This window comes from Lentinus tigrinus, assembly GCF_003813185.1.
Source record: "Lentinus tigrinus ALCF2SS1-7 unplaced genomic scaffold L226scaffold_21, whole genome shotgun sequence".
NCBI classification, from domain to species: Eukaryota; Fungi; Basidiomycota; class Agaricomycetes; order Polyporales; family Polyporaceae; genus Lentinus; species Lentinus tigrinus.
Window position 1 is genome coordinate 170,365 of NW_027137930.1, and position 22,916 is coordinate 193,280.

General features: G+C 55.4%; 8 protein-coding genes across 8 annotated transcripts; 5 read left to right on the plus strand and 3 right to left on the minus strand.

The window, feature by feature from the left end:
• Positions 1 to 1,325: 1,325 nt before the first annotated feature.
• L226DRAFT_536904 (uncharacterized protein) lies at positions 1,326 to 6,219 on the plus strand. Its single transcript, XM_067681216.1, has 13 exons — positions 1,326 to 1,786; positions 1,836 to 1,908; positions 1,969 to 2,169; positions 3,101 to 3,153; positions 3,213 to 3,511; positions 3,579 to 3,719; positions 3,888 to 4,099; positions 4,212 to 4,355; positions 4,565 to 5,033; positions 5,108 to 5,185; positions 5,633 to 5,667; positions 5,730 to 5,747; positions 5,812 to 6,219. Exons 1-13 carry the CDS (start codon positions 1,593 to 1,595, stop codon positions 5,872 to 5,874), a joined length of 1,980 nt encoding a protein of 659 aa, XP_067533305.1. The 5' UTR covers positions 1,326 to 1,592; the 3' UTR covers positions 5,875 to 6,219.
• A 300-nt stretch (positions 6,220 to 6,519) lies between these two features.
• Positions 6,520 to 12,477, plus strand: L226DRAFT_536906 (glycoside hydrolase family 38 protein). The gene is made up of 23 exons (XM_067681217.1): positions 6,520 to 6,889; positions 7,764 to 7,765; positions 7,820 to 7,886; positions 7,938 to 8,149; positions 8,203 to 8,528; positions 8,579 to 8,708; positions 8,757 to 9,028; positions 9,180 to 9,264; positions 9,387 to 9,503; positions 9,558 to 9,685; positions 9,745 to 9,766; positions 9,820 to 9,847; positions 9,897 to 9,949; positions 10,015 to 10,121; positions 10,308 to 10,651; positions 10,716 to 10,815; positions 10,875 to 10,951; positions 11,007 to 11,141; positions 11,277 to 11,482; positions 11,535 to 11,670; positions 11,727 to 11,825; positions 11,879 to 12,236; positions 12,297 to 12,477. Exons 1-23 carry the CDS (start codon positions 6,595 to 6,597, stop codon positions 12,346 to 12,348), a joined length of 3,351 nt encoding a protein of 1,116 aa, XP_067533306.1. The 5' UTR covers positions 6,520 to 6,594; the 3' UTR covers positions 12,349 to 12,477.
• A 500-nt stretch (positions 12,478 to 12,977) lies between these two features.
• On the minus strand, positions 12,978 to 13,784 carry L226DRAFT_536907 (uncharacterized protein). Its single transcript, XM_067681218.1, has 3 exons — positions 13,383 to 13,784; positions 13,251 to 13,327; positions 12,978 to 13,183 (listed from the first exon to the last, which is right to left on the minus strand). Exons 1-3 carry the CDS (start codon positions 13,411 to 13,413, stop codon positions 13,016 to 13,018), a joined length of 276 nt encoding a protein of 91 aa, XP_067533307.1. The 5' UTR covers positions 13,414 to 13,784; the 3' UTR covers positions 12,978 to 13,015.
• Positions 13,631 to 14,354, plus strand: L226DRAFT_536908 (barwin-like endoglucanase). Its single transcript, XM_067681219.1, has 3 exons — positions 13,631 to 13,784; positions 13,847 to 13,967; positions 14,084 to 14,354. Exons 1-3 carry the CDS (start codon positions 13,706 to 13,708, stop codon positions 14,265 to 14,267), a joined length of 384 nt encoding a protein of 127 aa, XP_067533308.1. The 5' UTR covers positions 13,631 to 13,705; the 3' UTR covers positions 14,268 to 14,354.
• Positions 14,355 to 14,636: 282 nt separating this feature from the next.
• On the minus strand, positions 14,637 to 16,035 carry L226DRAFT_614617 (uncharacterized protein; the record flags this gene model as incomplete). Its single annotated transcript, XM_067686666.1, has 6 exons — positions 15,942 to 16,035; positions 15,860 to 15,886; positions 15,747 to 15,809; positions 15,403 to 15,690; positions 14,999 to 15,337; positions 14,637 to 14,940 (listed from the first exon to the last, which is right to left on the minus strand). The coding sequence occupies exons 1-6, from the start codon at positions 15,945 to 15,947 to the stop codon at positions 14,638 to 14,640; spliced, it is 1,026 nt and encodes a 341-aa protein (XP_067533309.1). The 5' UTR covers positions 15,948 to 16,035.
• Positions 16,036 to 17,173: 1,138 nt separating this feature from the next.
• L226DRAFT_572854 (uncharacterized protein) lies at positions 17,174 to 18,115 on the plus strand (the record flags this gene model as incomplete). The annotated part of the gene is made up of 1 exon (XM_067684740.1): positions 17,174 to 18,115. The coding sequence occupies one exon, from the start codon at positions 17,174 to 17,176 to the stop codon at positions 18,113 to 18,115; it is 942 nt and encodes a 313-aa protein (XP_067533310.1).
• A 1,211-nt stretch (positions 18,116 to 19,326) lies between these two features.
• On the minus strand, positions 19,327 to 20,092 carry L226DRAFT_145236 (HSP20-like chaperone). The gene is made up of 3 exons (XM_067672389.1): positions 19,918 to 20,092; positions 19,638 to 19,857; positions 19,327 to 19,575 (listed from the first exon to the last, which is right to left on the minus strand). Exons 1-3 carry the CDS (start codon positions 20,061 to 20,063, stop codon positions 19,477 to 19,479), a joined length of 465 nt encoding a protein of 154 aa, XP_067533311.1. The 5' UTR covers positions 20,064 to 20,092; the 3' UTR covers positions 19,327 to 19,476.
• Positions 20,093 to 21,188: 1,096 nt separating this feature from the next.
• On the plus strand, positions 21,189 to 22,754 carry L226DRAFT_572856 (uncharacterized protein; the record flags this gene model as incomplete). The annotated part of the gene is made up of 8 exons (XM_067684741.1): positions 21,189 to 21,235; positions 21,282 to 21,316; positions 21,367 to 21,527; positions 21,577 to 21,709; positions 21,772 to 21,869; positions 21,926 to 22,014; positions 22,403 to 22,510; positions 22,577 to 22,754. The coding sequence occupies 8 exons, from the start codon at positions 21,189 to 21,191 to the stop codon at positions 22,752 to 22,754; spliced, it is 849 nt and encodes a 282-aa protein (XP_067533312.1).
• Between the last annotated feature and the right edge of the window lie 162 nt (positions 22,755 to 22,916).

Genomic DNA, 22,916 nt, shown 5'->3' on the forward strand with positions numbered 1-22,916 from the left:
GCGTAGTGCGAGCGGAGTGGCGATGATGCATATGGGCACGCCGTGCATTGTGGACGACGAGGACAAGGACCGGGACCGGAAAGTGGACGATCCCTGTATCCTGTGTAGAGCACGATGCAAAAGACGATTTTCACGCCGCATATCGCCCAGTTGTCGGTGTGCCGACGGGAACTGCCGCGGCGCTGCGTCGGACTTACGGGGGCTACCGATGATGAGTATGCCTCACGTACGAGGTGTAGGTTGACATTGGCGCGAGCGCAGGCCAGCGGTAAACTGCAATTCGAGTACGGTAGCTGTCCATCATATCCCGAGTCGCTCGACCCCGCTCCCAGCGGGATCACTGGCCTGGGGTGTGGCGTCCGTGAAATGTGGTAGCGAGCAGCCATGTCAACAGACAGGAACTTGGGCCGCGATCCGTTTTGCCCTCGGAGCGGTTCGCGGCTTCGCTCTTGTTCGGGTTGCGGCAGGAGAGAGAGAGAGTTGCCTGTATGGGACACTGAGCTGTCGAGATGGTGGGTAGCCGCGTGGTCTTGACAGCTCTGCGTTCGTTTTGACCAGGCGGCCATGCACAACCTGAGACCGACGTCGGGTCCCAGGCTTCTCCCGCGAGATGTACCACAACTATAGTGGTTTGGACGCTTTACGTCTAGTATCCCTCTCCGCAGCCATTTCGTGATGCTTCTGCGGGAGGATCGGCGGTACGTGTTCTCGGCGAGACCGGACGAGCCCATCGGCATTTGTGAAGGTCGGAGGGGGGTTTTCTTATATCCGTGTCGAGACTAGATAGCTGCCCTGCAAATATGGGGTAAGAGTTCGCCATCTGTCCATGGCGGCTTCCAAGTGTTGCTACAGCGTGAAACTTGAGTTGTGAAGCCACCTCCGTTCTCCGATGGGCTTCTGTGCGGGTCGGCCGCACATGGGTCCCAGAAAAACAACGCATTGTCTCATCGCTGTCCGACAAGCTTGACAGTCTGTTAGGCGTGGTTGTCAACTACCTTGCTTGGTTAGGGGCAGTACTCGTGGCAGGGGTCTTCAAGGCAACGAAGCCACGTAGGTGGGAGGTCGTTGACGAATGCTGAATAGGAAGTACCCTGAGCGAATTCTGTAAACAACACGACACTACTTACCGATGAGGTGGTTAACCAAAGTAAGAGATCGCTGGCGATGAGTTGGATGGCAGTCGCGTGCCGGTGGCGCTGGGTGATGTGACGCGATGCTCACATGACCGCGTCGTCGGCAAATGCCAACGGGTGCCTGATGCGCGCCCGAGCCGCGAACGCCCGGAGTCCATCCCCGGATCCAGCGTCCTCGTCATCTTGCTCTCTACCTCCGTCGTCTTTTCCTCTCTCCTCGTCGTCTTCTGCCTCCCGCTCGCCGTCGCCAACGGCGTTCACTCGACCCTGTGCATCGCTTCGTACGTCGGCGTCACCCCGTAGATGACCTGTGTCTCTCCATAGCCTCGCGCAACTCTACTCCGCATACCGCGCGTTTGGTCGGTCGATCTCCGACGTTCCGAGCGCTGGTGACGCTGCACCCTGCATTCCTCAAGCCATTTTCCTCGACGTCGCCCACAGCCCGCTCGTCTCTAAATCATGGCCAACGACGTCTCGACAGAACCCAAGACGCAACTCTGGGTGACACCCCCACCCCCCTTCCCGACTGGGCCATATGTCCCGGACAAGGCACTCGCCGGCGACATTGCGGGCATCGCCTACGCGCTGCATGTCTTCCTGCGGTCACACATGTATGAGTCCGAGGACTACTGCAAACAGTACGACCCCAAGATGTGAGTCCGCTTCCTACTCCTCCCCGACCTGTCGCTACATGACGTGCAGGGAACGGCTGTACATCGCCACCGGCTTCGGCCTCATTCAGTGCGTCAAAGGTCTGATGTCGTTTGAAGACGAGGTGAGGCTCTTTATGTGCGCACGCTTCTCGCCCTTCTCTGTTGAACCGCAGGGTCAACAGGACCTGAAAGATGCCATCGAACATGTGAGGCACGGGAACGACGTCGCGGCGCGCCATAGGAAACGCGTAGCGTCCCTGCCCACCCGTCTGGCTGGGCTCGTCGTTGGCTCGCTGAACACCAGTGGTGTCGGCTTCATCAAGAGTATGTCCAATCTGGAGCGTCACGCCGAGCTCGTGTATGCAGAGAGTCTGTTCGAGAAGGTGAGTAGATTGGTGTTCTTATGCGCTTCTGATGTCTGTTTCCTATCCCATTCCGCGGTGAACCATGTCACGAACAGTTGTGGTCTGGAAGCGTTCTTTTACGCCTTCTCTGGATGAACTATCGCATACCCCTGAGAGGGCTACTGTGATACATTCGGCGCTATGCACGAGGTACTCCACGCCTTGCCGTATGGAGCAAGGGCATTTTTCGTTGGTTGAAACATCATGTTCCAGAGCGACCCCAGGCGCAGCTTGGAACATCAGTGCTTGTCGTGCCTGGTATGCTACGGACATATCATATCTGCGGACCCCCAAGATACAACAACATGTTCTTTTGCGGCTAGAAGGGCCTTTAAATGAACATATCATAGGCTCGTGGAGAACAATGACACAGACTTGTTGTTTTGCGTGACAGCTTCGTGGTGTGTGCGCGCGGTCGCGGATCTTCTAGCGGCTGCGTTCACACACCGCCGTCGCCAAGCAGCACTGTTGCGCCTCCACCTACGTTTTGCGGTGACTCCGAAGTTTTCTGGGCTTGCCACCGACGCGCACGGACTTCATAGCCTCTTTCGAGAAATTAGCCACTTGCCTGCACCGCAAGGGGTGTCATTCAAACAAATGCTAAAGCTTGCTGAGTCATGGGGTCACAGGATCTGGAGAGCACCGGGTGCAGTTCGCTATTCTCTCCTTCGCACTGCCGAATACATACCATCTATCATTGGTCTGTGCGCTTCGCTTCTCAGCATGCGTCACTCTGGATGGGAATCTCTTCATACCGCTTCACAAACCACACATCTCTGGTTCTCTCCGGGTCTGCTCAGAAATCAGCTTCGTTCTGTCCCCCCGGTTATTCCGCTGACAGATGTTCGCGCGTTCCCGTGTTCCATGCTCCGCAACTTGCCTATTCTGTCGTGCTAACGGGATGTCCTAGGCTCTTCTAGGTATCGTTTACTCTGGCGACTGGCTCGCGTTCATCAAGGAAGCGTGAGTGTCTCCGACGGAGTTGTAGGAATAGCTCATGAGACATGCTCACCCTGTTTCAGGTTGAACATGCGCACCACGATCAATATCTACCGTCAACTCGGTAAATACATTGAAGCCGTGGACGCAGAAGCCCAGGCGAAGGGCAAGGGCCCCGAGGACACATCCGTCGACGCCGACTTCCGTTCAGGTGTCTACCTTGGGGTTGGGATCTCGAACCTCATCCTGTCCCTCATGCCATCACGTCTGCTCACCATTGTCGAACTGTTTGGGTACAAGGGCGACCGCCATGCTGGTCTTGCGTATCTGCAGAGGGCGGGCGGATGGAGCCAGGATTCTGATGTGCCTGCCGTCGGACTCGGTGCGTCCATGCTTCGAGTACGCAGTTCGTACGCGTTGTTGCTGATGCCACGTCCTTGCGTGAGCAGAGAAGGAGGGTGTGCGCCGCACTATCTGCGACATGGCGCTGCTCATCTTTCATCTGGTGTTGTCCAGCTTCACGTTTGAGGGCGTCGACATCCATATGGCGCAGAAAATCCTGGACTACCACATCAAGCGCTACCCGAACGGTGCGTATTTCGCGGTGTGTGGGTCCGCGCTCGGTTCGACAGGTGTACGAGATACACGTTTCAACAATCTGAGGCGTTCGCCCCCCCACCCCCCCTGTCACCCTTGTGCACTCGTTCGGTCCGGGGTTTACGATTCTATGCTGACCTTGTGCATCGTTCGGCGAACAGGTGTGTTCTTCTTGTTCGGCCAAGGCCGGCTGCATCTGTGCCGAAGCCAGCCAGCCGTCGCATTGGAGTACTACCAGAAGGCGCTGGAGGCGCAGAATCAGTACCGGAATATTCATCTTATCTCCATCTGGGAGATGGCCGTCGCGAACCTTGCACTCTGGGACATCACGCCGTCGCTCGAGTGCTGGCGGACGCTCGCTGCCGAGGCCTCGGTGAGTTTTTCTTTTTCCTTTTTCTTTCAGTGTTTCGCTGCGCACCCAGCAACCTGGTGCTCGGTGATGTCGGCATAGCTCCTGCTCATGCTGACACGGGGTGCCTCTGCAGTGGTCAAAGGCGACGTACACGTACGGCGTTGCGGTCTGTCTGCTGGAACTCGGAGGCGAGAAGCACGCGGAGGAGGTCACAGAGCTCATGGAAAAGATCCCTGGGTTGCGGCAAAGGATCGCGGGCAAGTCTATCCCACTCGAGGTGCGTCACGCTACCTCACGCCGTCCACACCTGCACCATCTGACTGCCCTTCTGCGAATTGCTCGTCGTCCCCCCACGCGCCACCACCCCTGTTCCTTCTCCTTCTCCTTCTCCTTCTCATGCCGTTGCCCTTACATACGTCTGGCGCTCCACCGAACGTATCCTTGCCGCCCGCACCCTGAAAAAAAAAAACCTTGGACGATGCACAGAAACTTGTCGCCCGCAAGGCGCGCAAGTTCAAACAGCAGGGCGGGCGGCTCGCCCTGCCCGCGCTCGAGTTTGCGTATCTGTTCCTGGGGATCGAGCACGCGCCGCGGAGCGTCATCGCGCAGCGCATGCTGCCGCGCGTCGAGGCGCAGCTCGCCGCTCTCCGCATGCACGCGGGCAATCCCGCCAAGTACGCCACTGGGACCGGGACCGGGACCGGGACTGGGACTGGGGGCAAGGGCGAGGGCGAGGCGGAGTACTGGGACGATCTGTGTCTTGCGAATTTTCTGAGGGGGATTTGTTTGCGGTTCGTGGCGTATCCGGACCCGGACGCTGTGATCGACTCGGTGGAGGAGGCTGCGGTGAAGGAGGGTAGGGCGGTGGCGGAGAGGGGCGCGAGGGAGGCTTTTGAGGCGGTGTTTAGGGACGGCCCGAGGATCGTGTATGACCATTATTTGGTCTACTTTTCTCGTGAGTGTTGTTTTTCTTTCTTGAGGATGTGTTCGGACTGGTTGGTCGTGCTCATTGAATGATTGTCTTTGCAGACTTTGAGTACGCGCGGCTGTTGGCGTGTCAGGGCGACAAGGAGGGCGCTCGGACGCATTTGGAACTAGTCCTCTCCGGTGAGTGCGGCATGCTCGTATGCAGTCGAGGCGGCATTTTGTCGTTGTTTTCTTGGGCTTTTTTTTTCTTGAGCGCCATGGCAGTCCGTCCGGAATCTGCGCGTGTATTGGCAGTGTGGTTTCCTCAGCCTATGTGGACCCGTTGTGCAGCCACAGAGTACAGTCCTGGGTCTTGCGCTCCGAGGCGGCTACGGAGGGTAGTGCAATCTTCTGTTGGCCTTGGGGCCCCGGTGCAGTAACCCGAGGAACTTCCGCGTAGACTGGGTCGACCCACTCCGGAGCACGTCGCGTCTCAGGTAGGCGCGAATGCCCCTCCCCGGACTGTCAAACGTCGACTCGGCACCTCGGGGTTCAGATTGTTGTCGCTCGTGACAGACAGACAGACTCTAGTTCGGTCTCGTTACGTGATGGCCCAGACACTGACTGACACCTCATTTCATCTCATAGGTAAACCTCTAGAAGTGGCTCCCGGCTCGCGCAAGGTACGTGTAATGTGGCGTCGAGCATCAGGACTAAGACTGACCATCCATGATCGTCGTTACAGGGCAAGTTCAGCATGGAGGTGCGTGTCACGTCTACTCCATCCTAGTCGCTGTTCATCCCGCTGACTGATGCTCTCTCGGCAGAATGGACTCCACGTCCGGACCCACGCAGCACTAGAGGCCCTCGACCGCGGCAAGCGGTTCTAGCTGCATCCTGCATCCGGTAGAGACAGTCTAGATGCCTCTTGAGACTTGCTCGCTATGTGCCTCACGATCCGTTCCAATGAATCCGCTGCTGAGCGCTGACGTACTGACGACCCGATGAGTTATTGCTCATGTTGTATCATAATTTATCTCGATTCTCGATACCCTGCTGGACTAGTCGACTAGTACTGGTAGTGCTTATCCTGCTGATTGTATGATGTATCTTGCTGCCTAGTTTGATGTGTACTTACAGTGATTAATACGGGTTCTCCTGTTTGATGGCCAGATACGTACGAGTGGTACTAGTACTACGTTCGCGGTGACCGCGTGCCACCGACCTCGGAGGATGGAAATGGCTTCGTGCCGCTGATATGACTGCGCCTCAAACCTATTGTAAGTCGGTGAGAGCCCGAATATCTTCGAGAACTCGAGACTTTGTGTAGACGATCGACGATGTTCTGAACGCGACGGCCTCGAGCTCGGTCGCAGGAGCTGACCATCAATACATATCAATACCTAGTTACTTACGTGATACAAATAAGTCTACTTACCGATTACCTTTCCTTCAAGACTCATTAGAAGCTATCAGGAACAGATGTTTACCCGGTACTTATGGCACCTAGTCGGGCCGTACCCCACGGCGCCTATTGCGATCACTCCGCCTGTTCGTCGTCGTCGTCGTCCTCCTCCTCGTTCACCACATCCACCTCGACCCCATTCGCAATGGCTTGCCACCACGGACACGGCGCGTCCGCGTCCTCGGGATACCCAAAGGAAAACTACGGTCCAGGCGCGAAATGGATCAAGCATCTCACCCAGAACCGCTTGGGAACGTTCGAGGGCGGGCACTTCTCCGACGTCAACCTCTCGTCGGTGCTATTCACGCATAGGATCGATAACAAGGAGCACGTTAAGCTGGAGGTGTGGAGTGCGCCGGGGCTGTCGAAGCCGAGCTTCGAGGAGGCTATGAAGCAGAAGTTTAGGCCGGCGAATAAGGGAGAGTCGTTCGGACCTTCATGTGAGTGTGTCGTATTATTGGCGGGGATTACCTGGTTGCTTCTCGGGAGGACGGGGGTATGTAAGAGCTAGGTGGATGACGGCTGGATATCCGGTTGTCTGCGCAACTCGGACGTCAAGGTCTGCTCATGAGGAGCATTGTTCTCAATGACAGAGTCGTCATATGCGCTCCCATAAGAGGGCATTTGCTGAGGCATAATCATCGCTTCACGCTTCGCGTGCAATGTTCGTGTTACATTCTGGTTATATTTGATATGGCTCGTATAGCCAGGATGCAACAACCATACCCGTAGTATGCGGGCAGCGAGCTGGATAGCGTTCCTACGGTTGTGTTTCTAGGATCACGGGTATGTTGCGATATCTACAAGTACATGCAGTGCTTCCACAGCCATGTGCAGAATTACAGGGTTTTCAGAATGACCTCTGCAGACATGTACATGTATGCGACTTCAAGCCCCTGGAGGAGAGAGCTGCTGACCGCCTTATCGTGCGATTTGCACAAGAGTACAGTCCTCCTATGCATAATCCGCGGCGTCCTCAAAGGATAGCGCCCACGGGTTATCCTGGAGGGACCTCTGGATGTCGTAGAACGAATCCAGACTTCAGAAGCTCCTCATTGAGGAGTATCTGTACTTCCGAGCGTAGTGGTCGCGTCGGAGAAGGACGTGTTCCCTCATGTGGTACGTGGTGGGCTAGAGTGTAGGACGCAGAACGTTAGCTGTCCGTGCCGATGATAGAAGCGGTCCCTCTAATGACCGGCAGGCGCAAGGCCGCTGACGCAGCGGATGAGTTCCTGCATTTGTCAGTTCTTCGTCATAGCGTGCCGTTGTTCTCTATGTCTATTTTCTGAATCAAGCTAACATCAGGATTGCCAGGGGTATGTCGAAGCTTGCTTCGGAATTGAAGCCGCCTCTGACGCTGACGTTCCTAGACCAACCACTGGTGGAAGGTCTCTCTCACCATTCCCTCCTACTGGGAGCAGTATGAGCGCGTTCAATGTAAGTGACCCCTCCGCAATTCCGCAATATCGTACTGATGCATCGAGACAGTCGAGTTCGACCCGGGCTGCGAGGCCATGATCTACTCGACTGACGGTACCCCGCTCCAAGGCATAACTGGAGGCTATGGCGGCGACCGTCGCGTCGAGTACATCCTCTCGCCCAGCGTGATCAAGGCCGGAAAGCACGAGATCGTCATTGAGTCCAGTTGCAACGGCATGTTCGGTGTGCCCTGGAACGGGGACACCATTGCACCTCCAGACGTATGTTCTATATTTAGCTCGCTCTTCGCCCCTCGGGACTGAGCTTGCCACAGATGAACAGATACTTTGGCCTCGCCTCCGCTGACCTGGTTGTCCCCAACATGGAGGCTTGGCAGCTTCTATGGGACTTCCAGACTCTTCGCCAGCTCACCGACTCGTTGCCGGGCAACACGGCGCTGCAGAACAAGGCGCTCACTACCGCGAATGCCATCATGAACGTCTTCGAGAAGGGAGACGTTCATAGTCTGACTGATGCCAGGAAACTTGCGGAGGAGGTTTTCGGCGAGGACTGGGCGAAGAAAGGCGAGAAGGTCTACGAAGAAGGTGCTGAGAAGGCGCAGGTTTGGGGTATTGGTCACTGCCACATCGATACGGCCTGGTGAGTGTCGCTAGGATTGATGCGCGCGCGTAGTTGTTGATTATTTCCAGGCTTTGGCCTTACCGAGTCACCCAGCAGAAGGTGGCTCGATCGTGGTCCACCCAGGTCGACCTCATGGACCGTTACCCCGAGCACCGCTTCACGTGCAGTCAGGCACAACAGTACAAGTGGCTCGAGCAGGTACGAGACACGCTCGTCTTTTGGAATGGTTCCGCTCATGCCTCCCAGCTTTACCCGCCTCTCTTCGAGCGTGTCAAGGAGAAGATCAAAGCGGGCATGTTCCACCCTGTAGGTGGCTCGTGGGTCGAGAACGACTCGAACATGCCCTCGGGAGAGGCGCTCGCCCGCCAGTTCATCTTCGGGCAGCGCTACTTTGAGTCGCGGTTCGGGATCCGGTGCAAGACGGCGTGGCTTCCGGACTCCTTCGGCCTGACGGGTGCACTCCCCCAGCTGATCCGTCTTGCGGACATGGACTACTTCTTCACGCAGAAGCTCTCGTGGTGAGTGCGACATCATCGGTTGCAGGGTGTGGGTCCCTGTGTGTGTGGTGTACGGAGCTAACGGCGACGTGATCGAACTGTTCAGGAACAACATGTAAGTCCATCTGAACGCCAGATCGCGAGGACATGTGTATCTGAGATCGATTCGCAGCAACAACTTCCCGCACTCTACGTTTAACTGGGTCGGGATCGACGGAACACAAGTTTTGTGCCACATGACGCCAGTCGGTGCGTCTGTGTGATTCGTAACATCCGCGATTATCGCTCACGAGGCTTCCCAAGACACCTATACTGCGCAGGCCACGGTTGGTGACGTTGTGAAGGGCATTAACAACCACAAGGTATGCCTTTTCTCGAGTTTTCCCTATACCACGATCCTCACCATGCACAGAACCTGGAATCGTCTGACATCTCCCTGCTCGTCTTTGGTAACGGAGATGGTGGAGGTGGACCGCTTGCGAAGATGCTTGAGAACGTGAGCTAATCTTTTGTCGTTGGATGTTCTCCGAACTAATCGTGGGATGGCCAGCTCCGCCGCATTCGGGCGACTTCTAACAAATCGAGAGATATCCCGCCTGTGAACATGGGCCATTCCGTAGATGAGTTCTTTGATGTCCTCGCCAAGGACTCCAATGCTGGCACAAAGCTCCCAAACTGGTCAGTGATTGCCTTTCGAGCCAGATTGATTTGCTCTTGACTCTCCTTCTGATCTGCAGGAGCGGTGAACTGTATCTGGAGGTGTGCAAGTTTGATATCTTGGGTATGGCTAGGACTAATGCGGCTCCGACCAGTTCCACCGTGGAACATACACCTCGCACGGTACGTACTCGCCCGGAGTGGCCGCGATGTTATCTAAGCAATAATGCAGGATCGATCAAGAAGGGCAACCGCAAGTCTGAGATACTTCTTCGCGACGTTGAGGTGTGTTACACGAGCTCCGTCCTCTGCGGGACGCCACGCTGGAGACTTATCTACATTGGGCGTAGATCATCTCTACCTTTGCCAGTCTTTTTAAGTACCACAAGAGCGACTACGTGTACCCGAACGAGAAGATCAATGACTGCTGGGAGAAGGTTTTGCTCAACCAATGTGAGTTGTCCCTTTCTGTAGACTGGACGAGACTGGATGCTGACTGTCACCCTCGCAGTCCACGATGGTACGTGAATGTCTTCTGGTAGCCGCGAGATCGACTGACGAAGGGACGACGCAGTTCTTCCCGGATCGGCCATGTGCGTATCTTCTCGGAACACCTGACTACATTTGCTGAGGCTCGGTCTAGTGGCATGGTCTACGACGACGCCGAGAAGTTGTACGCCGAGGTGCGCAAGGACGGAGAGACGCTCCTTGAGGAGGCGTTCAAGGCAATTTTCCCGCCCTCGGTCTCGTTCACCGACCCGGCCTTCAAGTCGAAGAAGACGGGCACGATCGTCGGCTTCAACACAACGTTCTTCCCCCGCCGTGACATCGTCGAGGTCGCGCTGACCGGTGCAGCGCAGCGCCTGAAGTCGCAGGTCGTGCAGACTTCGAAGAGCGGCACCACCGGCCTTGCGCTCCTGGACTGCTCTGCTGGCGGCGGTGTCGCGTACGGTACTGGCATGTACGCAGATTGCAAGCCCGTATCCGGTAAGCCCTGACTTCGTCCGCGCCGCACCGGGAGGACGGCTCTGACACTCGCTCGTTTCCGCAGTCGCTCGTGTTGGCACGGACCACTTCGTGCTCAAGAACGCCAGTGTGCAGCTGACGATCGTTGACGGCAGGATCACCAGCCTCTACGACGTACCACTTGAGTACGTTACCCTTCGGCCGTATCGTGCTCTTCGCACTTCTGCTCACCTCGGTTCCTCAGCCGCGAGCTCATTCCCGCCGGCGAAACGGGAGGCCTGGTCATCTTCGACGACAAGCCCAACTACTGGGATGCATGGGGTGAGTCCTTGTTTTCACCGTCGCAACATCCTTTCTGAACTTGTTTGCCATGTAGATGTCGAGATACACCATTTGGAGAAATTCAAGAAGCTCCGCTTCGAGAACATCTCGATCGCTGCTGAAGGCCCCCTACGCGCGTCCCTCAAGTCAGTCATCAAGTATGGCCAGAGCACGATCAACGTCTCGGTACGTGATCTTCCAGAAATCAAATCGTCAGCTTTTCTGAAGTCGTCTGTAGATCTCGTTGGATGCTATCCCAGGTGAGTAGGCACTGTGAACGCCTGTTTCCTGAACCCGGACGAACACTCAACTGACTGCCATGCAGCTTCGTTGAAGAAGAACTCGCGCTCGTTCTTCCGCTTCGATGCTGAGGTCGACTGGCACGAGCGCCACGAGTTCCTCAAGTTCGAGGTCCCGCTCAATATCAAGAACGACTTCGCGACGTACGAGACGCAGTTCGGCCATGTCCAGCGTCCGACGCACAAGAACACAACCTGGGACATGGCCAAGTTCGAGGTCTGCGGTCACAAAGTATGCTTTCTCTGTATAAGGGTCAAGCCATAGCCACTGACGGCCTCTGAAGTACGCAGACTTGAGCGAGTACGGATACGGTGTCGCTATCCTTTCGGAGTCGAAGTACGGCTTCTCGTGCCGTGGGAACGTCCTGCGTATCTCCTTGCTCCGTGCTGCCACTGCACCCGATGCCGAGCAGGACCAGGGTATGTCCTTCCGCGACGTCGTTCTCAAACGAGGCTGACGTAGAGCTATTCTTCAGGCAAGCACGAGTTCTCTTGGGCTGTGATGCCTCACCAGGGCCACTTCCTTGAGTCTGACGTCCCGATCGCCGCGATTATCTTCAACTCGCCCATCCACGGTGAGGCTGGTTCCGTCTTTACGTGAGTGACGTCATGCTGACACGAACTCTAGTGCGTCTCCTTGAGGACACGAACGAGGCCCCTCTGCTCAAGACGAAGCCCGCTTTCAAGCTCGAAGGCGCGCCGAACGTCTTCCTCGAGACGGTCAAGCGCGGCCTGGACGACGACTTCGAGTCGCACGAGTCGCCCTCGGTCGTTTTGCGTCTCTACGAGGCGTATGGTGGTCACGGCACCGTCAAGCTCAAGTTCGCGGAGCACCTCTCCGTTGTGAAAGTGCTCATCACCAACCTGCTGGAGGACAAGCTCGAGGAGCTCAGCGTCTACCAGACGGAGGACTCGTCGTCGGCTGTGAAGCTGAGCTTCCACGGCTTTGAGGTCAAGACCGTCAAGCTCGTCTTGGGCAAGCCGAGGTGAGTCGTCCTTTGACTCTTGGGGCTGCCACGCCGTTTCTCATGTTTGATGCTCCTCAGCGCGGTCCCGAAGAGGGAGAGCTGGGTCACTATTGAGAAGCCCGGCTTCTGAGGGGACACTGTGACCCTTTTGTACGCTTTGTGATGATACCTTGTACGTTTGGTAGGGACGGATCGGAGGACTGTAGGATGTAGGCGTGTAGCTGTTGGACAATGTGATCTCTGTATGTGCTGCTATACCAGATTGATCCTGCCTTGCTGACTGCGCGGGCTGGGTGCCGTGGTGAGTCCGACTCGTTCTCGTCGTCATGCTATGTACTCACTTCCACGGCACATCTCCAGACGAACTCGTGTGTCTGAGTACGGGATATGCACACCGCCCACCCAGCGCGGTGAACGTTCCTGTTTACGCGGCACGCCGTTGCGCAACCAAAGGTCCCCCGTGGAAGTCATGAGTATATCCTATCCTCTACACGCGATAACTTGAATGTTGTCTTGGGAACTGTAGGTGACGGCGGACTCACTCAATCTCAACCTCAAGTCCGGACACGGTGGGAGAACGTTCGATTTATAGACATCCCAGGTTGGTAACACGGAGGTATACTCACGTAGCCACTTCAAGGGTAGACAGTTGTGGACCACTGTCCCTCAGGCGAGCGCGGTAGAACTGGTAGATGCTGTATACATGTCTTCACCAGTGCTCCGAAGTTTGCTAACCAGTTGTGCCAGTGGGGTATATAACAGGTCATTCCGAGTCAATGCGATGCAGGAGGCGCTACTCATGTACGCTTAGCACACACGACAGCAGGCGCGGAGGCAGTGAGCAAAAGCTGGGCTCGACTTGAGATGGCATCCACATCACCTTGGGAACGACATGAAACCCATGCGCCAATTGCCATTTGCGATGCGGAGGCGGCGTGTGGGGACCTGGCCAGTCCGGATAGATGGTGAGTAGACGCGTGTGTACACACTGCATTCCGCTACTTACTGGCGAGGCATTCCCCCTGGGTGTAGTGCAACACAAGTTGCAGCGAGCCCTCTCAAAGCCGCAAACTCTATCCATAGCTCAGGCATCCAGACGCTTGCACCCGGTATGCACACCTGCACTGCTTGAGGGCGTAATTGAAAACTTATGATCATATGTAGTACGCATGTATGCACGACCGCAGTCCATCATACACCGGATTCAATGGACCATCGCCGCGCGCCGAAACCCAGCCTTCGTCCTGCCGCAAAAACCAATCAAATTTGTATCTGGTGCTCTGATGGCCGTAACTCCGTGCGCTCGATGTCCGATGGATCATGACAGCACGACCTCCCAGGCGCGCGTCTGCTCCGTACGCACGACTGTATATAAGGAGGGCCAGCTGTAGCTCGAGTTCTTCAGTTTGTAACTCACCTTCGCTTTCCATCACAATTCTTTTTGGCCCGGTGCCTTTCCCCACTCAGTACTCTTTATCATTTTCACCATGCGCTTCTCCGCTGTCCTCCTTGCTGCCCTCTCCGCTGCCACCTTCGGCTACGCTCAGACCATGACGGGCGGTGATGGTGCGCCTTCTCTCGTCGTTCAACGTAGTCCGGATGTGTTGCTGACCGCCTGCTCTTCTTAGCAACGTTCTACTCTGCTGGCGTCGGCTCTTGCGGTTTCACTAACACCGACGCCGACTTCATTGTCGCCGTCGACGCCGCCACTATCACCAGCTTCCCCGGTGCTGGAGCCAACCCGAACGCGTGAGTATCTCTGTCCATCCTCCCACCACGCTGCAAGGATGCCTCGCACCCATACCCCGTCTCTCTGACTCTCGCTGCGAGGCTGTGACTGTATGCTAACATCGCCCCCTCCACAGGAACCCGATGTGTGGTCGCCAGATGGTCGTGACTGGCCCCGACGGCAAGACCGTCACGGTCACCGTCGCGGACACCTGCCCCGGCTGCGCGCCCGGCAGCGTTGACCTGACGCCGACGGCGTTCCAGCAGCTCGCGAGTCTGGACGTCGGCCGTCTCCACGGCATCAGCTGGACCCTCATCTAAGAGGAGCAAGCGTATGACTGATAATGACCGCTCATGACGATGTACGACGTAGGCTACTGTTACGAATTGTGATGGGAGTGAAACATACTCTTTTCGTGTGTGCGGTGTGATTTTTCCGACCTTCGAGCTCTTCGACACGGACTTCGACCAGGTGTGCGCAGAATATCCCGAACAGGGATTCGAAGATTATGCCGGCAGTTGCCGATCCTTCACAGCAAGGCGCTTCGAACTTCGCCACGTCCAGCTGAGCTTGTTCGGAGTCACCCAACTCGTCATGAGCAGAGCAGCTCCTTGCTGTAGGTATCGTTGTTTGATTTGATATCTACGCTAATAACGTATTAGCAATGTTACAGAGTGTCCGCCGGCTTCGTCATCGGGGCTGGCTGTACATGTAGACCGCAAACCCGGTGGCAGCCAGAGCCCACAGCGCGAGTAGAAGCACCAGACGTGGATGTCCGCTCGGTGTATCAAATTGAACGTCCAGAGCGCCGCCGCGTATTGCATACACGGCGTACAGGATCTCCTTCGGCGATAGCTGCGCGAACGTCTCCCAGAACTGGACGTAGCCGTCGTCGTTGAACTCTTCCGAGATCGAAGTCCTCCTCGGGTTCTCGGTGATTGCTTCGAGGCCATGAAGGATTGGCATGAGGGCTCTATATGCTGGGTCTATGGACTGCTGGTAGGTGATGAGGTGCGTATAATCCTTGTTGATGCACGACTGGAGGACTTACCTCTGCGATAGAAGGCGTTGGAGGCCGTGACATGGTGTTCGCGACGTCGTTTTCTTCAATAGGAGTACTGAGATGCTGCGGTAAGCTCTCCGGGCTGTCGCAGAGCTGGATCGCATTGTCGTCAGAGGCCTCCTCGTCCTCAACGGATGGCTTCCGAAGGACAGGCAATCTGGCGACCCACGGGTCTGATACCGCGCTAGAGGGTTGTGCACTGTGCCTTTCCTCTCGTCCTGAGATGATGCTGCACGTGCTGCTCGAGAACACAGGCGGTAGCAACTCAAGGGTCGATGGGGTCTCTTCACACACTGGCCCGAGGTCGGTTCCCCCGCTTAGCGATCGCTGGAACAAAGGTAAGCATATCCGAGATTAACCGTACCGACGTGCATCAATTTCATAACACTCACCTTGTGCGTAGATGATCTGAACCCTTTCATAAGGCCCGCCCAGGTCATCCTCGGGGATCGCGGAATTTTCCACAGGTCGTTTCGTGCGGAGGGTGTATGCGATGGAGGAAGCGTTGGGGTGCTTCTGGTGCGCTTGCGGGGCTCCGTCGCAACACCAGGGCTTCCGACGACTGGTAGACTCCGCCTCCGGAGGTTAAGCGGACGGAGGCTGGGGAGTTTCAAACTTAGTCGTCGTCCATTGATACTAGGAGGCGGCGGCGGCGGATGGAGCTCGGCCTGACGTTGTTGCTGGACGACGGTGAGCTATTTTAGCGTCTCAATGATGTAGATATTGGCCTTCTCACCTCGGGCGCGGTCAGTGCAGGTCCGTCCAGGATGTTCTTCGCTACCAACCATTGCTCGATGGACTGCTAGCGGGTGAGCAGATGGCCGTTATATATTCTTTATTTGAACTTACCTGATGCATGTCAGTGGGACCGTGTTCCTATCGTCCGCATGTCAGTGCGACCACGCGTCAACGTACAGGACGACAAACGCACCGTCATGTCCGGATTGGCCTCCCAATAATCGCGGGCCCGTTGATACGCCAGCGCAAGCTGACACCGGGTATCGGACAGGCAGTGGCAGTCGGTATGAGTGTCTGCAAGTCGGCGTGGTTTCTGTAGCTGATGCTCTGTCAGCGAGGAGACTCTTACCATAACCACCATGGACAGGTCGCATGAGAGCCTCCGTGCGCCATGAGCGTTCGGAAAATGCTGCTCACTCACCTCACATATGGACTCGCTGACACTTTTACTGGGTTGATTCTTCCTCGACGAACGCCGCCTCGTAGCAGTGAGAAGACTGGGCACTTCCGCCATGGTCGTAGTTCCTGGCATCATTCAAGAAGTAGGTCGGAAGGTGTGTGATGTAACTGTTCTGGTGGTGGACGGAGACTCAAGAAGGAGCTTAGAACTACTAGGATGGTGTCGTACATGGGGGGAGAGAATATATAGATGGTGGTTGCGCTTGGACTGGCCACGGGCCACAATGGTGGCCGCACCAACAGGGTCACGTGATCGCATTTCGGACAAAGCAAGCAATGTTTGCTGCGGCATTGCAAGACCCCGATCGCAGCCATCGCTTTGGCTCTCTCTCCTCAACGCTATGTAATTACGCGAGTGCGCTATGCGAAGGCTGCGACAAGGGTACCATTTTCTCGTGAACTGGTGAGTGCGCACTGTTACCACACGGCGGGCAATCCAAGATTTTGGACGGCGTAACAGGCCAGTAACATTTCTGTCGGATGTAACTTTTTCGGGTAAATTAGCCCTAAAGGAGGTAATAGGCCAGTAAAAGGTTACATTCGACGGACCTGTCACGGGGTTTTTGCCCTGCTACAGGCCAGAACATTGTGCTTTGCCCGCCGTGCCAGACTTTGAACATGTCCAAAGCGCAGTGACGCGTACTGAAAAAAGAACACATAGCTCCTTAAGTTTGAATAAGTGTGGGCCTTGCTCGCTCGACCTTCGCCAACTATCTGCTCCCCGGAGGGAATAGGCTCTCGGGCACGGTACTTCCCGAACGGCACGAGGTCTTCGACTTCTGCGTGCCGTGCACCCACGCCATCACCCGGCAAGACGGAGGAGCGGGAGAGTTGTGAACTAATCCCTAAGGGCTCCTCCGAGTCAGCAACGTCCTCGACTCGAGAAAACCCGATTGAACAGGGTACGTTAGCCTAGTACTCCACCGCTCTTCTACTTTCTTAGGATTGACGGACACCGAATAATAGATGTTGCAACCGGAGCCTAATAAGACCAAAGCCTCCGTCCTCCCAGGACTCCCAGGAGAGGTCACGGACAACATCATCGACCATCTGCACGACGACAAGGCGTCGCTGCTTGCGACTGCCCTCGTCTCCCGATCCTGGCTCCCATCCTCACAACATCATCTCTTCTTTACTACGAGCTGCCAACTCACAGTACCCGGGAGGGGCCTCACGGAGTTCGTCGAGTGGTTATCCACCGCCCAATATGCGTCAGCCCGGGTAGAGATTCTCCTTGTTGAGGGCCACTTCGGAGAAGATCCTTTGGAGCATCCGAGTCTCCCGGAGATCTATGTGCAAGACCTGGAGACTGCGATGGAGCATCTCACATCTCTGCTCGTCCTATTCATCCGCGGCGCAACCCTCGCGTCTCGAATACCCTCCGGTGAGGTCTATGGACCATCGACGCGCCGATCCCTTGATGCGCTATTCATGTGGGTGGTCGCAACCACAGACGGTACCTTCTACCCCGTCGTCCACCTTTTATCGCTTTTCTCTGCCCTTAGACTCCTCTGCGTCGACGATCTAGAATGCACTTGGGATTTTGGACCTACTACGGTTTCATCCCTTGGGCTCGCTCCTCCGATCCGACATGCCCCTAGCGTCAGCAATTTGATCCTGAGCAGGATGTCGCATGGGGGATGGAGTGGATACCGCGGAATAATCCACCTTTTCCGTCATTCGCAGCCCAAATGGCAGCTCGAGGAGCTAGGCCTGAGCCTTGAAGGCGAACCACTGGATTCTGTCTTGAACGAGTTTCTTCCAGATTGCGAGGCGACCCTAACGTGCATTACCATCCCAGCACATGCATACGTGTCGAGAAGCCTCCCGGTGACCGATAACTTCAGGACTAGTAGTACGTCCTCTTTGTCTGCGATCTTGCCTTCGTATCGAGCTAACGCGCTATAACCATGTCTTGCCGGTGACGAAATCACTAGTTGTGAGCCTCAGTCGATGTCGCTTGCTCGAGACATTGGAGTTGTATTTCATCACTTTGCCCCCATCATCTTCAGACAACGAACCCCTCCTACGCGCGTATCACGAGGATGCGTTGGCCCTCAACTCGGAAATACTGCTCGCCGCACCCACGACTCTCAGCACGGTCCAAATCATATTCTCATCTCTGCACAAATACAGCACAAGTACGAACGACTTCTTCGAAGGACTGGCGACCTGGAGCACTTTTGACCACGCGCTCTCTGAACGAGAGCGCGCTGAGATAATCTGTTTGATGATGGTCGACTGCAATTCTATACTCGTCAGTTCTACGCGCAGTGTATTCGAGTACCAGGAACACATCCCCGCCTCGGAGGACTCCGACGGACGGATTGCGCTCCTGAAGAGAGTGTTACCGAAGACATGGGCTAGCGGTCGCATGTCGTTTAAGCTGCGGGGTTGACATGTGCACGCGGAGCAGCAGGTTTTCTGGGCGGCAGCCTGACGCAGGTTACAGGTAGATTTTTATCTCAATTCGCAGCTCGTGTTCGGATACTGACCTCTGGATGCCATGGCCACATAGTGCTCTCGAATTCCTATTTAAGTCTCTGGTGTCCTCGTTTATTTATACTTGTCATATCGATTGCTCTGGAAATTGTACACGAACACCGGCAAATGCGAGGAAGTGAGGCAAACCCGTGGTACGACGTCCGAGTCGCTGGAGCACTCCCCGATACAGCCTCACAAGCCGGTTACGACCCTGTCCGAACCGTCCGCATCATGGTCCTCCCCTCCGATCATGTTTACAGGAGTGGCGCTCTACGACACGCTCGGCGCGCACCTCCGAGACTACAAGACGATCGTTGGCTAGGGCACCGGCACCAACACCGAGAACAGGGTACGTCTGGCAGTGTCTTACAAACCCTGCGATAGCGTTGAGCGGCATGATTCTAACATGATACGGTCTATCTCAGACGCACCGGCGCACCCAGTTCCGAACCTTCGTCTGTGCGGCTCCCTCAAAATTTCGCTGTCGTTGTTCCTTGGACCCTGTCGTCCGCGTTTACGACATGCGCCCGCCATCTACTCTAGGTCTCTGCTACTCAAGGTACCGCCTCTGCTAATGAGGATGCTGTTGAAGTTCACGGTCGTCAGGTCCAATTGTTATTTGATGAGCATTCCAGAGATAGGGAACGAGATTGCGTTTGGTATAATCATTCGACTGGCTATTCGTACATAAGATTCGTGGTGATAGAAATACAGCGCGAGGACAAAACTAAGACATCATGGCAGTTTTTGATGACAACACCGTGTACCGGAGTCGACGACGCCCCTCAAGCGATGGTGATCTTCTGCGGGAGCTGCTCAGGCGTCTGGCGCGGGAATGTGACGGTCAGAACGCCGTTCTCCATGGCCGCCTTGATCTCCTCAGGCTACGAACACAAGCGTCAGCACGATGTCAACACATCGAGCACGCGGAGAGTGGACGACTCACCTTGATGCCGGGGGGAACGGGGAGCGAGCGCGAGAAGCGGCCAAAGTGGCGCTCGCGCACGACGTAGCCGTTCTCTTTCTTCTCCGTCTCCTGCTTGGACTCGCCGGAGACGGTGAGGACGTTGTCGCGGACGTCGATGTTCACGTCCTGCTTGTTGATGCCCGGGAGCTCGAACGTCGCGGTGACGAGGTTCTTGTCCTTGTCCTCGTGGACGTCAACCCTGGGCAGTTGAGTCAGTTCGAGCCTCTACCACGTGAGCGAGGGTACTTGGACGACATACCTCGGACGGAGGACGCGAGGTGCATTGTTGGCGCGCTGAACCTGAGAGCCGGAGCCACCGCGAGTGCGACGGTCGAAGGCGTCGTCGAACATGCGGTCGAACTCGGAGAAGAAGGGGTCGTTGTTGAAGAAGTTGACGAGAGACATGATCGTTGATGTTGGCGGTGACGAGTGAGAACTTGTCGGAATGTGCACGACTAGCGAATTCTGACGACCCGGCAGCTGTGTACGAGGCTCTTATATCTCTTGTGTCCTCCAAATATACGTTCATCTCGAGCCGCCCTATGACCATGCTTCTCGAACTTGCTACAGGAGTGAGGAGTTGCGAGAAGAGTCGGCGGAAGGCTGGAAGCGCAGCTGAATGTCGATTGTACGAGAACAATCCAGCTTAGACGCTGGTTTGGGGCGGTGAGTACTCATGCATAACACTGCAAAGAACGTATCCTTTCCGCACACGAGAAATGGTAAGTAATCTGGAGGAAAGAATCAAACTTCTAGATACTTTGCTCAATTATACGTTTGAACCTTTTCAGCCTTAGGAAATATTCTCGCAACCTTTCCTCAGCCTAGAGAGGTGCAGTAGCCGGAGATTCGTCAGCCTTTCTGCGAGTGATAGAGCTTAACAGTTCACTTACCATTTCATAATCATTTCCTGAATAGGCAAACGATAACGGGTTTCCTGTGTAAACGGAAGGTGTTTCCCATCCGAGCCGCCCGCACCGAGTTCCGAATCTCCTCTTGTCGACTGCAACCATCGCAAACCTCGGACGTATCAGCTAGCTATTATGATTTATTGACAGACGTCTTGTGCTGCACTTTCCATGCTTCATGATGACAACTCAGATCGAAAGTTGTTCTCATCATCCAAGAACGCTCGGAATGACGTGGCAGCACGTATAGGCCATACAACTCGCATGCCTCCGTGGCTAGGAGGGCGGATAAATCTTCGCATATGGTTGAGCTGTACTCCACGCCTTCTCGGATCGCACTGCTACCACTCTCCGAGGTCCCCGGGGCCTCATCGATATCTGTCTGACGAACTATCAACGACGCACACTATTACTTCGAAATCAGCTCCCTCGAACACACTGCATGGGCCCCTCGAAGCCTCTCAACACATGGCTGACGTGGTCCGGACCAATCAGGTATGCTTACCCGAAACCATGTCTTTCGCCTCACTTTCAAAGATGCGCGCTGAGTCCCAGTCAGGTCAATTCGCTGAGGGTATATTTACCCCCGGCCCCGTAGGCCATTTGGGTCCCAAGCTCCATCATGTCCTCCGAGAACGCCTCCGACCTAGTTTTATATATAGAGTCGAAGTAAGGGTCGATGTCTCCCGTCAGAGCTGGACTAACGTCCCATCAGCCTCCCGATCCAACTGTGTACATTATCCGTCGCAGGTGGGTTTTTGATGCCTTTGACCTGATCCTCCTGGCTCATTTTAACCTAGCATTGCTGGTTTACGACCTTTTCCTGACCCTAGACACCGAGCTCGCTGTCTTCTGGCGTCATCGACCTGCACTCGCCAGCATCCTATACTTCATCAACCGCTATTTGCAGATTCTGCGGTTTATCTCTTCCGCGATCTTGGAGTTTCCTGTCACAGACCAAGTGCGTATAAGTTGTTCTTCTCGCTCAATATTTGACAAAGATTTTGTAGACGTACGTCGCTCCTCCCGGCTCACGTTGGTCGCTAGTAGTGATGACCGCTGGTGCGCTGATGTTTCGCAGCTGCGCGAGCCTATCTATTTTTTGGAATATCTGTCTGATATTGCCCTACCTCGCTTGGGGAGGTGAGTGCCGATCCTAGTTGTAGTGTCGCCGGTCACTCACCTGTCCTTTCTACGCCATGTAGTATTCTCGGGCTTCCGGGCATACGCTCTGACGAATCGCAACATATGTCTAGCAACACTGGTATTTTTCCTCAATGTCACGTTCGTAGGTCCTGATGTGGTGAGTTCCAGGGTCCCTTGCCTATTCAGAGTCTGTTTAAGCTTAAGCGTTTACAGTACCAATTTTCAGTGTCCAAGAACATCAACCTACCGCCTCCGTATAGCTGCAGCACTGCTATCCCGCCTGGCGCGGTATTGAAACCTCGGTATGTCCTTCCGTACACTTCCTGCTCCATAACCTTCCGCTCACAATCTAGTTCATAGTACGCCACGGTCTCTCCGTATGCTTATGATTCCCGTACTTACATGTCGTGGCAAATATGCAAGTTCTATTGACGACGCGCGCCGCCACACTACTCGGAGAAGCGATCGTGCTTCTCATAACGCTATTGAAGATACGCAGACTCTCAATCACCTGTCCGGACTCGCCGCAACTTAATTCGATAGTCGAAGTGCTTCTCACCAATGGTGCGTGGGTCTTCTCGAAATGTAAGCTGCGTTTCAATGACACCCCATCGCAGGCATTCTTTGCTTCAGGCACGCCATCCGAGTCACAGCTGTCTGAATCAGTACCTATGCTTACGCTTTCTCTAGCATCCCACTGCTCCTGAACGTGCTCACACTTGCCCTGAATATCAAGAGCTACGACGGATCGCTTATATATCTAATCATGGGTGAGTGTATCGTATTCTTCCGAGATGCGTAAGTTTTCCCTGCTATTATATACGGCACGATCAAGGATGATCTGACGCAGGTCTGGGCTTACAGCATCACATCCATCTTGATCTCGCGCTTCCTGCTTGACCTGGGGATGGTCAGAATCCAGGCGGGCAGCGCTGTCGGGCACGACGACTCGGTCTCGGAGTACTGTCCTTCGGAATTTTCGTACGTCACTTTCGCAGTGCCCGAGTTAGACGATTCTGTGGGTGCTGTCGAGACCGAATAATAGATCCTTGCCATCGCTCTTGGTCAGCCGGAGCGGTCGCGCATTCGAGACAAGCCTAATTGTGCTGGTATCGCGCCGAAACTGCAACCGAGGAGTAAGGTAGGTAACCCGGACGGGTGCCCTGGGTTGCGCTTTGGATGAGCGGAAACACCCGACAATGAG

What these genes read in the sequence shown, in the direction of transcription:
- L226DRAFT_536906 (XM_067681217.1), top strand. Translation starts at nt 6,595, where the DNA reads ATGGCTTGCCACCACGGACACGGCGCGTCCGCGTCCTCGGGATACCCA. An exon ending in GCAGTATGAGCGCGTTCAAT is followed by an intron (nt 7,887 to 7,937) that starts GTAAGTGACCCC and finishes GCATCGAGACAG; the next exon opens with TCGAGTTCGACCCGGGCTGC. An exon ending in CAACTACTGGGATGCATGGG is followed by an intron (nt 10,952 to 11,006) that starts GTGAGTCCTTGT and finishes TTTGCCATGTAG; the next exon opens with ATGTCGAGATACACCATTTG.
- L226DRAFT_145236 (XM_067672389.1), bottom strand. Translation starts at nt 20,063, where the DNA reads ATGTCTCTCGTCAACTTCTTCAACAACGACCCCTTCTTCTCCGAGTTC. An exon ending in CCTCGCGTCCTCCGTCCGAG is followed by an intron (nt 19,858 to 19,917) that starts GTATGTCGTCCA and finishes TCAACTGCCCAG; the next exon opens with GGTTGACGTCCACGAGGACA. An exon ending in CCGTTCCCCCCGGCATCAAG is followed by an intron (nt 19,576 to 19,637) that starts GTGAGTCGTCCA and finishes TTGTGTTCGTAG; the next exon opens with CCTGAGGAGATCAAGGCGGC.
- L226DRAFT_536904 (XM_067681216.1), top strand. Translation starts at nt 1,593, where the DNA reads ATGGCCAACGACGTCTCGACAGAACCCAAGACGCAACTCTGGGTGACA. An exon ending in CTCGCGTTCATCAAGGAAGC is followed by an intron (nt 3,154 to 3,212) that starts GTGAGTGTCTCC and finishes ACCCTGTTTCAG; the next exon opens with GTTGAACATGCGCACCACGA. An exon ending in CATCAAGCGCTACCCGAACG is followed by an intron (nt 3,720 to 3,887) that starts GTGCGTATTTCG and finishes TTCGGCGAACAG; the next exon opens with GTGTGTTCTTCTTGTTCGGC.
- L226DRAFT_536908 (XM_067681219.1), top strand. Translation starts at nt 13,706, where the DNA reads ATGCGCTTCTCCGCTGTCCTCCTTGCTGCCCTCTCCGCTGCCACCTTC. An exon ending in GACCATGACGGGCGGTGATG is followed by an intron (nt 13,785 to 13,846) that starts GTGCGCCTTCTC and finishes TGCTCTTCTTAG; the next exon opens with CAACGTTCTACTCTGCTGGC. An exon ending in GCTGGAGCCAACCCGAACGC is followed by an intron (nt 13,968 to 14,083) that starts GTGAGTATCTCT and finishes CCCCCTCCACAG; the next exon opens with GAACCCGATGTGTGGTCGCC.
- L226DRAFT_536907 (XM_067681218.1), bottom strand. Translation starts at nt 13,413, where the DNA reads ATGATGGACTGCGGTCGTGCATACATGCGTA. An exon ending in CGGTCGTGCATACATGCGTA is followed by an intron (nt 13,328 to 13,382) that starts CTACATATGATC and finishes AGGTGTGCATAC; the next exon opens with CGGGTGCAAGCGTCTGGATG. An exon ending in TCGCTGCAACTTGTGTTGCA is followed by an intron (nt 13,184 to 13,250) that starts CTACACCCAGGG and finishes GCGTCTACTCAC; the next exon opens with CATCTATCCGGACTGGCCAG.